At 43.9% G+C, this 13,801-nt stretch overlaps 1 protein-coding gene across 4 annotated transcripts in view; it reads right to left on the bottom strand.

Annotated features, from left to right (window-relative positions):
• CCDC13 (coiled-coil domain containing 13) overlaps positions 1–13,801 on the bottom strand; it is a 33,365-nt gene that overhangs the window by 12,299 nt on the left and 7,265 nt on the right. For all 4 annotated transcript variants that reach the window (XM_075082179.1, XM_075082182.1, XM_075082181.1 and 1 more), the window contains 7 exons: positions 11,976–12,118; positions 8,210–8,299; positions 7,819–7,935; positions 6,488–6,592; positions 4,570–4,734; positions 2,911–3,087; positions 1,029–1,235 (listed from right to left, as the gene is read on the bottom strand). In XM_075082179.1, coding sequence (XP_074938280.1) covers positions 1,029–1,235; positions 2,911–3,087; positions 4,570–4,734; positions 6,488–6,592; positions 7,819–7,935; positions 8,210–8,299; positions 11,976–12,118 — 1,004 coding nt within the window. The remainder of the gene's footprint in view (positions 1–1,028; positions 1,236–2,910; positions 3,088–4,569; positions 4,735–6,487; positions 6,593–7,818; positions 7,936–8,209; positions 8,300–11,975; positions 12,119–13,801) is intronic.

Genomic DNA, 13,801 nt, shown 5'->3' with positions numbered 1-13,801 from the left:
TTTTCTTTAGTTTCTATCCATTGCAGGATGGAAACAAAGCAAAAGTCAGACTCAGTAAAAAGTGTGTTTCATGTGAAATCATAAGGTGCACACAGCACCACTAGAGAACCCCCAGCACAGCACCACCACCACCAGTGCCAGCACGGTTGCTTTGTGTCCCTAACCCAAGTTTTATCTTGGTTTCAATGCTCTAGCCCCCATTACTGAGGTATCTGACAGATCCACAGTCTCACCATCACCCTGCGAGGGTTTTATATTAATGGGAATTGGATGTCTAAATACTCTAACAAAACCTGACTGTAAGATGCCAGGCCACACGAGAAGCCTTTGGCATGATAGTGGACTGCCTCTCAATTCCTGTGCCTGCCAGAAGTACCACTTTGCTTAAGTTAGGCTGCAACACTAGACCACAAAAGTTGAAAACATTTTTAACATACCCCCCTCATAAGGGGCCAACCTTCCTAATTCTTTAATCGGTACAATGAAATTTCCATATGCCTGAGACCCACCAGACTCATATTAGTAGCTTGGAGACCTGAGGGAGAGGAATTGTTTGAAGTGATTTACAGTGGGAGATGAGAATAACCTAGTAGGGGTCCCATCGCTCCATGAGGGGAGGTAGCTGGGTACCATGGCAGCCTGCTGATGTTGGCCTCACCTATGTTTGTTTGCTTGTTTCCTTCAGCAGCCAAGGATGCTGAATACTGAGAAGTCCCTGCTGCAGCCCAACCCTTGCTGTCAGCCATGTGGCACAGTCTTGGCATGAAGCCACAGGTGGGTGTGATTGGTATTTCTGTTTTTTCTGTTGCTTAAACAGCTTGAAGGGAAGTTAAGAACAAACAGGAAAGAAACTTAAGAGTTACAAGAGAGAATTCCTGCTTTATCACTCCATTAGGACACACTGCCAGTAGGGCAGGTATTAGTGTCTTGAGCTAGCAGCCGCCTCAAACAAAAAGGGAGAAGGAAGTGGAAGAGCAGATCTAAAACGATTAAAAAGCACAGCCCTCTAGTTAATTTCTTCTGCCTACCTGAAGTGCGAGTTGCCCAATCTCCTCTTCCAGCTCTTTAACCTTTGCTTCTCGTTCAGCCACCATCTGCCTGAGCTGCTCTATAAGGCAGTTTTGTTTCTGAACCTCACTGTTCAAGTGCTGTCCTAGTATCTGCTGGGACTCTTTGTTCTTCTCATCCTGCTGGCTCAGGTGCTTTAAGATCTCCTGCATTTGTTTCTGCTGGCTCTGATAAAACAGAAACCATGAGTGAGGTATTGACTTTTGTACACAATGATTATTAAGACCCCTCGTGGGTGTTTTACACACTCCCAAACAGGTACCTGTTTAGGAACGCTAGAGCAAACCGCTGCCCTGCCGAACCTGTTCCTGGGTATAAGCACTCTGATGTCACTAGTGCTACTCCAGGAATTTGGTCTGTTACGTTTTAAGCATGAGATCACCACGTCTTGTTCACAGCATCTATCCCTTGAAAAGACTGCACAGCACAGCTACTTGCAATACCCAGACACACGTGGCTGGGTAAGGACAACCTGCCTGCTCTGGCCTCTCCTGGTCATATCAACACTTTAGGGACTGGATGGTGCAAGTAGAAAAGACTTGAGCAACCGAGAGGTTCAGTGTGCTGGCAGCTTTGCTACTCAGTGTAGCAGAAAAGAGAGCAAGAAAGGCTGGCCTTTGACAAAGAAGGCAACTTTTTCATATATTGGATAAAAATAAAGATTTCAGTGTCCTTTTTGTGAAATTAGAACACGATCAGTTTGTGTCATAGTGAGATTAAAGGATGAGGGTAGTGTGAGATGACAGCTATGAGGCTAGGCTGTTTTACCAGTGGGTTTTGGAGTTTTTCGTCACACTGACAAACCTAATACTTGTCGGACAGTTTGTTCTGTCAGGCCAACAAGCTGCAAGCAAGGTGCTTCTTTGATGTAAGGGGTAAAACAGATTAACCACTCCTTCCCAAGTAAATTTGTGTCTTTCTGTAATAATTTTAATGAGAATGCTCAGATTTAGCAAAAAGTGACAGCTGTTATTTGGCTCCTCTGTTATCTGCCTCATCTGATGGTCAGTAGCCATATTCCCCGTGGCTGCCTGGTGTGCAGAAAGGTGAATGCCAGCTTAGCCATAAGCACGTCTTAGCTAAAACCTATGTACAGAAGCAAGGAAACGTGATTTGAAACTTGCGAGGAGCTGGATCAGGAAACACAGAACTAACCCTACTAAGAAGTGGCATAATTTCTAATAATTTTTTATTATTATTACTGTAATTGGGGAAAACTATTTAGAACCATGGCAGGACAAAAGCTTCCTGCAAGACCATGACAGCAGCCATTTATGTCAGCATAACTGCATCTTCAGTCTCCGCTAATACTCTTGTTTTTGAAGGGGCCAAGTCCTCTCAGCTCCAGCTACTGCAGGGGAACATCCACATGGCTTAGTGCTCACGGTTCAGCTTGTGGGTTTTGGGCTGCATAACAAAAAAAATTGAAGTGCAAAATTGGAGGCATTCTCAGAAAAAAAAAAATCTACCAATGGAGCTGAAAGCAGAACAGGGAATACAGTCCAGCTTCATGGGTTAGGGATGAAGCCCTTCCTCTACCTACTAGACAATCCTATTTCAATCCTTCTGCAAAATGTTTCTTACATCTCTTGCAGCTTAGAGCCACTGACTGCAACTGCGTCACGCCTGGTGCTGTCTTGCAGCCTTTGCGTGATCTGATCCAAAATGAAGGGCTTTGACTGACTATGAAACCTCTGGCTGTCACGGTTTGATTCATCAGGCCTCTGTATACCCTGAGGCCGTCTGTGTCATCGTGCCATTAAATGACATCACGTTTCATCACTTCTGGAAAGAGGGCTGGATCGGCAGGGGCTGGGACCAACAGTAATAATCAGACTGTACCAGTAAGGCGTCTATGAGCTCATCGTCGTGTTTTCCTTTCTCCAGCAAGGTTATGATCTGTCCCTTCAGGGTTTTCACTTCGCTGCCCAGTACTTTATTCCTGGCTTTCGATGCATCAAGTTTTTTTTTCACTTCCTCATGACTTTTTTGGAGAGCATCACGTTCCCCAGTGAGTTTCTGCAGTGATGCAAACACATCATAGGAAATAACGGTTATAGCCTATCACCAAGCCCCAGGTGCTTTGGTGAGCTAAAGGAATCACACATCAACTGGCAGAACCTAAAAAACGGAACTGGCATACCATATCATCCCTGAGTAAGTAGAAATTATAAATGCTACTACTCGCTGCCTACTTGCCAGCATCAAAAAAGGTCTGTCTGCTCAGGAATACAAGTGGATTAGATCGATTCAGTATGTGCCAGAAAGCAAATGATAATTTTGTGTTAAAACCTAATTCTAGCTCCCACTTTTCCATTTGCCTCACCATTCTCTAAGGGGAAACTCTCTTCCTTCCAGATACAGGGTGGTGATGCCACAGTACCTACTAGAAGCTGTCCTTGGCATTCGCTGCCTCCTGCGCCATGCCGTTACCTAGATGAGACTGTTCAGGGAGTGTGCTAGCGGTTAAGTATTAATGGACAAGTACAGGGGAAATTATTGCAAATGGAGCCTGAAACACAAAGGCCGAAGTGGAACCATGCAGACTGCAGTTATTGAGGAATGCCATCCCTGTGCCGTGTGCCTGTAGCTATAAATCTTCTCTTTCATTCTCACGGCCAAGAGCGAAAGGTGTGTATCACCCCACTACTCAGTCTGTTGCACGGTTAAACTGTGGTGAGAAAAGCAGCAGCTAATCAAGCTCTGGGATGGTGCCAGATGGCCTTTACAGAAGCAAACATAGGAAAGGAGCACAGGGAGATGTGCTTTGCTAACCTGAACATGTGTAGCTGACCTTCACTACCTGTGTTTCTTGTGGACACAGGCCTATGTATCCTTCCGCTGCAGGGTTTACTACATGTGCCACTAGCTATAGCCTCTCTCAACCCCTAAATGCTCGATGCAACTACAGGTGATACGTGGAGGGCAAGACCCATTTTCAGCCTGTCCGGTGTAATTCTCAACTTTATTCTGTTCAAATGTAGAAGCCCATAGCCAGACAGATATATGAGGTGCAAGGGGGAGGCTTGTATTTAACAGTGCACGAAGAACGTACATCTGGCCAAAGGGTGAGGGGGATGCCACAGAGCTTGGATGCAGCTGTAGCAGGGCTTCTTTCTACATATGCCTGCAGCATTAAAGCCAGTACCAGCTGCAACTGCAACCCAGGGCCCCTCTCCCTCTTTCTGGCATCACGTATCAGGCACAGTTGTCAGGTGGCCACATTTCAGGCCGAATGGATGCATCTGACATGTGAATCGTGAAGCAGAGGGGAAGACCAAATCTTGCACTGCAGAGGTATGCCTGCCCACGCAGGAGTGCAGCACAGACGACAAGCCTGGAAGCCCTTCGCTCAGTCTGTGAAGTGGGGCAGAACCCCCCCCAGCAGATCAGCTGGGTTTCTGAGATGGCCTCTGGGTACAGTGTAACATAACCCCTGAAAGGTAAGGCAAGTTATTACACACTACATACCCAAACAGGACTCAGCTCATAAGGTTTTACCTCCAAAGTTTCTTTCTTTTCTTTTTCCAAGCTGCGAATCTTCAGCAAGTTCTTCTCTTGGGCTGACAACTTCCTTGGATCAGTAAGGACCAGCAACTCCTCATCAATGTCTCTCAGTGATGTTCTGGTCTTGTTTTGACCTAACTGATTCTCCAGCTCTCGAACCTAGGGGACGATGACAACCCATCTAGAGCCTTTACCGGGAGTACAGTGGTCCAGCATCAAAGATCACATCACCTGAGGGAACTCAGAGTGTAGCACTGTATTACTTACTTCTTGACATTATCATGGTTAGCTAACACAGGGCAGCGCCTGTTCTTTCAAATTTAAATCTGTTAGCGGCTAACAAATAGGCAGATGTCTAGGGCATCTGTGCAGGGAAGAGATATGACACAAGACCTACAGGAGACTTAAGGCACATGGGAGATCTGTACCTTATTGGAGCCACATGTGGAGGCCAGACAGACACTCCAAAGCATCCTGAATGCCACTAGACACACATGTGGGCAACAGAATAATACCTTAGATCTCCTCTAAAAGGCCAGGCACAGACTCACCTATAAACATTTAGGCATCGTGGTCTTTAGCAGAATCACCATCCAGGATGTCCACAAAGTAAACAGACATCTAAAGCACAAGTCACTAGCCTGAACATAGGCCCCTAGCACCGTTTGAGATGCCCTGGGATACTGGAGAGATACGATGCAGGATCTACAAGGCATCCAAACTCCTCTGGAGAGATGACCAGAGGTCAGAGGGATGCCCTATGGCATCTCAGCTGGCGTTAGACACCAATATGTGGTCAAGTGAACTCTCAGCTATTCACTACAGACTTCTTTTATCATCAGTAGAAGGAAATGGGCACTGCTACAGCACAGTTCCTCTGCCCTGTTTTGGAGATGTCTTCTAAAATAAGATGCACCTACCTCACTTTTGATCCAGTGACTGTATTTACACAGGATCCCCACTGACTACAGAAGGGGCCCGAGGTGACTGGCTCAGAAAAGGAATTTCTACATTACAGTAGAGTACAGTATGTACAGTCTTCAGATGAATCCCAGCCAGGGGGTCTATTGGAAGGAGAATGTAATTTGCTCAAGGGGAAGTAGAGGTGAACAATTTCAGTCAATCAGAGTGCAAAAACCACAGTTTGTCAGCATACGATTAACAACAGAAATATATGAAAAATAGGAAAAATATGTATTAAGGTGCCTGAGAGAAGTTTTGTTTGGGTTACGGACAAAACTGCCTCCCTGTCTCAAGCTGATGTTTTGGCTAGACTGTGCCCTTCAGAAGATTCAAGAGTTAAAGATTTTACTGAAGTTCCTGGGGGAACAACTTGAAAATCTTATCTGGCCTCAATTCTTCCTATCTGACTTTAGGCACTGAACAAAGGTGTCCAAGTCAGAGCACAGACACTGGCAGGGCTCCTTCTGTACTCAGCGGAGAGAGAGGATCCTTCAAAACATCCTGGGATTTTAACTAGGCTGCCATTGCTCTTCAAGGTCACTGAACTCTCTCCTTCGACACAGATGCGAAAGATTCTCAGCTTAAATACTGAAGCATGTTCACGGGAACTCTGACAGACCCTGCACACATCAACACAGATTTAAAATTTAATGCCCCACCACCGCACACACGTGCGTGTGCACACACTCCCCCCGCCCCCCACACGTACAGACATACCAAAAAACTATTACAAAAGTTACCATAAAGTGTTTTATTCTAACAGTTGTTTTCTTCAACACAGAAAAGCCTGGCCGCTCTACTGGGACACACCTTATAAGCAAGTCTAGATGTTAAGAATTACTTAATGACGAACTTACAGTATCTTTACCGTAAACTGAGGTAATATCTGTACTTAGAAAGAGCATCCCAGCACCCAGCTTACCTGGCTCCATGCAGGGTCCTAACTCACCTTACTTTGGAGAACAAGAATTTGCTGGGCTCGTCCACGCCAGCTGCCAGAATTGGTCAAGAGGCTTTGAAGATTCACATCCTCGCCAACCTCATTTGCTAAAAGCTATGAAAAAAGGATTAACATCAACAGTAAGGCTAGGCTTAAATACATGTGTTGGGGAGAGGGGAGGAAAAGCTGCTCTCTCTAGCAGTAAACAAAAAACTCTGTATCTATACCTAGTGGCCTGTACCTGATATCCAGTATCCCATGTGATATAAGCTCTTTCAGACCATTATTACAACACAGATTGTTGGTGGTTAAGAGGAGTTTGGCTAAGATGACTGGTTTTACTTTTTGAGGTGGGTAATTCAGTATTTTGATAAGTCTGAGTATTATTCTTTGCTTTTTTTAACGTGTGAACCTGTGTCTTCCTGCTTGCCTATGAGAGTGTCACATTGTACTATCTAGCTGCATAGCTGGGTGTCAAACCGTGCTATGTTTGTAAAAAAGGGGGATTTCCAATTCATCACCAAGATTTACTAAGCACTACTAACAGTTTTCAATACACATAATTATTTTTGATGTAATGAATACTTAGCCAGAACTAAACAGGAACCGAGTAGATATTGTCTTAATACACACCCTTGCAATCAGGAATTGAGCCAATCTCTCTTGCACAATTCTGCCACAGCCACGTTAACGAGAGCTAAAGTTAGTATGAAGAGCATTTAAATTATTTATAAAAAGGTCAGCAGAGTTCTATTTTTAGGACCATATTCTCTACTCTGATCTGCATTGCAGGTCTCTCATGCAAAGTAATGAAACCAAAGGAAACAGAGCACATAGTAACGCGTTAAAATCCATCATGAATCAAAGAGAAAAAGGTTACTCTGCGTGTCTCTGCAACATAATGTTTAAACATGTGCTTTAGTTCAAGCGTGGTCTTTAATCCCATCGACTTCCTGGGGATGGAAGCCTACATTAAAAGTAAATACATAATCAATGTTTTGGAAAGGAGGAATGGGCCTGAACATATGCCTTAAGTCAATCACAAACCTATTTTGCTGAACGGGGACTTTCAAACCTTGAAGAATCTGTACCCATCATAGCAACAGAAATAATGGGTGCAGTCATCTGGCTGTGGTGGCAGAGCAAGAAATCTGTGTGTCCGTATGCATATCTTTCCAATACAGCCACTACACCTCTGTCTTTTCTTATCCCCTTACAGTTCACTGGGATACTTCATGGAGGCTAATCGAAGCTTGAAAGACAAGAAGCCTCCTTCTGATTTCACAAGAATATACCTCTTGCACAGGACCCCAGCCACAGACTGCATCCTGCAACAGTACCTTTTGGGTCACCTTCAGTTCCTGTTTTGCAGACTGGAGTTGGTTACGATACTCCATCACTTTGAAGTTGGCTGTGGTTAATTTTTCCTGCAATGCTTTCACCTCTGGACTTTCAGCCTTTGAAGAGAAGAATATGTTCAGTAAGAACAGAATCCTCAGAATAAAACAAAGTGATTAAGATCCACAGATCCACCAGGATCACAGAATCTTTCTTCCCCAGACCTAGGCAAATGCCTTCCTTAATTTTGGGGGTCACAGAGAAGGTACAAACAGAGCGACGGGGCCACAAAACTAATGACAGGGCTACATCCTTGTCATAAGGAAAGGAGTGCACAATAGGGGGTAACTAAGTATCGGCTTCTGATTTCCCCTCTTCAATTATAATTCATACCAAGTTTCCTTCTATCATCTTCAGAGTTGATTTTTTGATTCCTGCATCGCCACCACCAAGAGAATGTATTTTTTCTACCGCTGTCTGTAGCTGGAAAAAAAATGCACTGTTGTTACAGAATGAATACAGCGAAGAGTGTACCTCCCTGGAATTAGCAAAAAAGTACAGCATGGATGTTTATTTACTCTAGAAAAAAAGATTCCTTCATTTTCCCTTGTCTTTTAAATACAGTCAGTAGGAAAGCACCCAATTTTTCCCTGAAATGCTTCCCAAAGAAGCACGTGTGGATTAACTTCAGTGAAAACATCTCTGACTTGCCGAGATGGGATTAGTTATCAAGTATGGAGACTTCTGGAGGATTTTATCACCCTAGGTTCATAAAATAAGTGTTTATATACATAAATGCAAAGCCAGTACAGAACAGATCAGGACACTGTCTCTAGATTTTGGACGCTAGTTTACCTGCTTTTCAAGAATACCACAGGATATTTCATAAAAAAGCACATAGTTCTACTCACCAGAGGGATTTAAAAGGAGAAACGACTACCTAATGCCCTATAGCTGATATTTACTAATGGTGCTAAGGCTTTTTCGCTTTAGCTGGTAGCTCTAAGGTAGCATTTCTCAGCTCGTGAAGAATATGTCTCCTATTGCTTGCCACAGCAAAAGCAGGCAGACATATAGCCCCTCCAGCTCTGAATCATGTTTTGTGCTGAGGTTGCAAAGATTTCTTACTGGATGGGAGTGCAGTGAATTTGGAGCTGGAAAGGCCAGGAAGTGTTGCTTTAAAGGGCTGAGACTTCATTCTTTGAGGTGGGCAGAAAATCTTGATAATTTGCCTGAATAAAAGAAGGCTCTGAGGAATAGCTTCTTCATTAAACTGATATCTGGGGAAACGCAGAGTGTAACTCGGAGCCAGCTCTAATGTCACCCCTCTTTGCAAGTAAATCAAAATCTGACTAAAAGGGTTAGGCCAGCCCTTCTACCCAGTTCATAAACTCTTTTAGTCAGATTCTAAGGAAATCTTCCACAAACTTCCGTTTGCAGTCTTTGTTTACACACACCACCCTTTGCTAAATGATTGCTCAGTGGCCACACCTTCCATTTTGTTTGTGGGAACACCTTTGCAATATGTAAAAATTTCAGTTTTCATACAAGCAAAGACCAAAAAATTACGTAAAATAACAGTGTTTTCCACTGGTGAAGGTACATATTGAGACGCATTTGTAAGGTACCATCACCACGATTCATTTTGCAGAGTTTAAGGCATCAAGAAGTAGGGATGGGGGATGAGACTCAACTCTCAAATTAACATGTTCCTTGTTTTCACTGTGGGTGTCTCTTATAAAGAATGGAGTCTAGTCAGTACAGTCAGGGAAGTCTAGTCTTCAGCTCACTCTACTGTAGACACCTACATTATTGTGTTCAGTTTTGGGCCCCTCGGGACAAGAAGGCCCTTGAGGTGCTGGAGCGTGTCCAGAGAAGGGCAGCGGGGCTGGGGCAGGGTCTGGAGCACAAGTGTGCTGGGGGGCGGCTGGGGGAGCTGGGGGGGTTTAGCCTGGAGAAGAGGAGGCTGAGGGGAGCCCTTCTCGCTCTCTGCAGCTGCCTGAGAGGGGCTGGAGTGAGGGGGGGTTGGTCTCTGCTCCCAAGTCACTTGCAATAGAATGAGAGGAAATGGTTTCAGGCTGCATCAGGGGAGGTTTAGATTGGATATTAGGAAACATTTCTTTACTGGAAGAGTGGTCAGGCCCAGGCACAGGCTGCCCAGAGAGGTGGGGGAGTCACCATCCCTGGAGGTATTTAAAAGACATGCAGACGTGGCACTTGAGGGCATGGTTTAGGAGACCTGGGGGTGTTGGGTTGATGGTTGGACTTGATGATCCTAGAGGTCTTTTCCAACCTTAATGATTCTATGATTACAACAAGCAGATACACTGGCTGCGGACTTGGCTTCGCTGCCCACCCCCAGCTGTCAAGTCCCATTTGGTACCCGAGGGTACCCCGCAGGCCTTCAGCTGCTGCACCAGGACTGCCAGTCCTGTCACGTCTAACAGCCCTGCAGGGATGTCTGAGAGGTCAAGCGCCATCTCAGATTGTACTTTTGCGCTTATGCGTGGTCAACCGAATTGCACTTCAGTCGTCTTGGTTCTTTCTACAATCAGTGGAAAAAGATGATTGTGTCTAGACCGTGATCCAGCTTAGCTTAAGGGTCACCAGAGATGTGAGTCACTGGCAGGTTTCTGTCTATGACAGCTCTTCTCTTTCATCACTCAACATTTTTCATAGCTACCTCCCACTGTCAAGCATTGCTTTAACTTTCCCCATCTTTTACATCTTCGTAGTGTTCTACTGAGCAAGTGCAATTCACAAACTCAGCCAGCGACCATTAGTTTCGAGAAGAGCCATCTCAAATGAGGCTGTGAGAAAATACAGATCATTGACCAGAGCAGGGTTTCAGAGGGGTTCACATTGTGGCTGATCATTACCTCAGATGAGATGGGTCGCTGTGTTTGTTTTGATTTTCATGCTGCTGGTGTCTAAGGTCAGATTAGGTCATATCTAAAGTGTCCACCTCTGCTTTGACCAGCAATTATTTTTCCTTGAAAACTTCTGTTTGCTTTGAGTTTCATTTCCTTTCCTGAAATGTCCTTTCTTTTGGGTCAATATCTGACAATACTTTAAGTTTCTGTTTGAATAATGGTCATTACAGTTCTGCCGTAGGGGTTTATAACCAAGTTGATTTTTCTTGAAATTATTCAGAGCTTGCTCCCCTACTTGTGTCATTTTCTAGGTGCACAGCTACACCTGATATTTCTTAGCCAGCCTGCCAACTGTTTGACAAGACCCCTCTGACCAGATTGCTCTGGATTTATGCAGAAGTTCTCAAAAATTTAATCTACCATTTCTTGACCTTTCAGGTAACCTGGGTACAATTCAGGTAGAAGCGTGATTCATGATAATAAGGGATTGTGAAAGATGGAGTCAAAATGCATTTGTCAGCATGATAAACATTATTGATCCGTTTAAATGATGTCTTCTAAGGAAGCACAGCACTAAAGATTATCCAAAATGTTACCAGTATTGCGCAAGGGAGTGCAGTAGTAGCCAATGAACAAAGTAAACCTTGACATCAGGGCATCTAATTTTCATTTCAGCAGCCACCCAAATAAAATTATTCCTGTGAAAGGTTAGCACATATAAAAAAGTCATGCTAAATCACAAAAATAAATTTGCCTGAGCAAAGATTTGCTGCCTTAAGCGATATAGTTTATTACTGTCTCGGTTCTGTAAGTACTTATGCCAGAAAACAGCTTTCATTATGTGGACAAATAAAGCTTAGAGGAATAAAGTATTAATTCATGACCGGTATTAATGAGGTGGGAATGTGAGACGTAATGGTATGAAATTTGCTCCTCCTCACACACACACAAAAAAAAATCAGAAAAATATCATTGCCATACTGCTAGAAAGGCCTCTGTGCTTCAAATACAAGTGAACATTCCTAATTGGTATGTCATAAATCTTTCATTATAAGCCACTGAGATCCTTTCTTACCTCCTCCTTTCCACAAAGGTGGACACAGCTGAGGGCAGACGTCCCTCTCTCCCATCATGGACAGAAATTACAAGAACTCAAAGCAAGCATGGATGCAAGAGCGAATTCAAAATGGGAACACGAATTAAACCCACTTTCTACAGCTCCTCTACCCCACAAGCTGCATTTCTGTGTTTTAGCGTGCAAAAAGAGAATAAGAAAAATGCCTCACTTCTTTCTCCAGCTCTTTGACTTTATTATTCAGTTGCTTCACTTTGGCTTTTTCACTCTCAGTCTCGGCAGTTATCTCACGATTCTTTTTGGCCAATTCAACTATTTTAGTAGCTGCAACATCTCCAGCTAAACCAGACGCCCCTGAAAAGTACACACAAAAGCAAAGGACATATTTTACAGGCAAGACTCACAATAGATGATGCTTTTGTTCTCTGTTCAGTGCACAGTGCACTTTTATTTTCTAATCTATTTCTCTCAGAGCTGTGCCAGGCACTTAAATGAACAAGTGAGGGAAAAGAGGCGTCAGTGATTCCAGCTGGATTGCTTGGTCCTTTGAGTCAGCATCGCATTGCGGCTAGCAAAGCCACATTTCACACTCAGCAACAGCCACATGGCCAAAGGCCACAACAGCGGTCGCAGCAACATTACCACGTAGAAAGGGTAGAGGTGTTTTCTGCTCATTGTGAAGGGCAGTTATGAACAGGTTTTTGCGTCGTATTACAGAAAAAGACCGCACTCTATTTTGGTTGTTTACTACTGCAAGAGTTGCCGAAACAGAGGTGCGAACTTTTCTAGACATCTGTCCTAAAAGGTCAGGCACATTATTACAGTTAGGTCCTGGATAACATCCAGGAAATTTTATTGTGCCTATTTATATGCCCCTTGCGATTATACGTGGAGCCTTACTGTATTACCCTTTTAATTGCTCTTTTAAACAGATACTTCGTTCACCTCCTCATCAGAGAGGGTTTGATTAGTGTCACAAATAAAGCAATCCCCAGGACTGGCTCGTGTGTCACCTGGCTTTCGTTAACATCACATAGGTGAAGAAAAACTCTTGCAAAAGTGCAAAAATCAATATAATTTCATACAACGTCCACGGAAACCTCTAGCTCCACAGTGACTACCAGCCTCAATAGCAGATCCTTGGTGGGATATATGAAGATTGAACTCGGCTGTTGTCATTCTTTTTAACTTTTTCATCCTCTTTTAGTGATCTGAAGTAATGACTTTTCTCCTGCCATCTGTGAAGGTGATACTCAAGAACTGGGGTGAGATGCAAGGACGACAGATCACTCTGAAGTGAATTCTGAGTCCCGTAAAACCCGCAGAAACAGGGAATATAGGTAAGAACAGAATATGAACCCATGTCACTATTTTAAAACACTGTAGAGAAGAAAATAAATTCATTATTTTTAAAAGCGTTTCTACTGGTCTTGGATCTCCTTTATCTGACATGTGTTCCCCCTCATCTAGAAGCTATTATTTCCTTAATTTTGATAATAATGGTGCTAAGGACCACAGTAAGTACTAAACTAACCAAAAGCCAGGCTGGTTCTTCCACGTGATGGTCTTCAAATGCATTGCACACATTTAATCAAAGCTTTTAATTGCTGTGCAATGTGTGTGAGTTCTCACCACAGTGTAGACAGGGAAGACGGAGGCATGGAGCAAACTGCCAGAAGCTGGCACGTGAGCCAGCCAAAGAAGCTGCAATAGCACGTCTGCCTCCTGACCTAGTAATCGCTTATCATTTCTCCTACACACAAGCTACAGATAGTTTTTAAGAATGAAGGTATAATGTAAGTGTTATTTAGTTCTGCTTATTGCTGGTTTCCCCCTTCTCGACTAGCCTGGTCAGCTCTGCTGTCCTGAGCAACAGTGGCACCCAGTGGAGGAGATGCAGCTTGCACAGTTCTGTTTTCAAAGGACGCCCAAGCCACTTCAGAAGCTGGACCTTGCAATCAGCCAGCATCCTGCACGGGCCCTATCCAGGCATTCAAACAAAAGGAGCCAGAATAAGAAATTTAACTCTACTTAGCA

This window comes from Phalacrocorax aristotelis, chromosome 2 (genome assembly GCF_949628215.1).
Source record: "Phalacrocorax aristotelis chromosome 2, bGulAri2.1, whole genome shotgun sequence".
Taxonomy (NCBI): Eukaryota; Metazoa; Chordata; class Aves; order Suliformes; family Phalacrocoracidae; genus Phalacrocorax; species Phalacrocorax aristotelis.
This window is presented reverse-complemented; position numbering and strand designations above follow the sequence as displayed.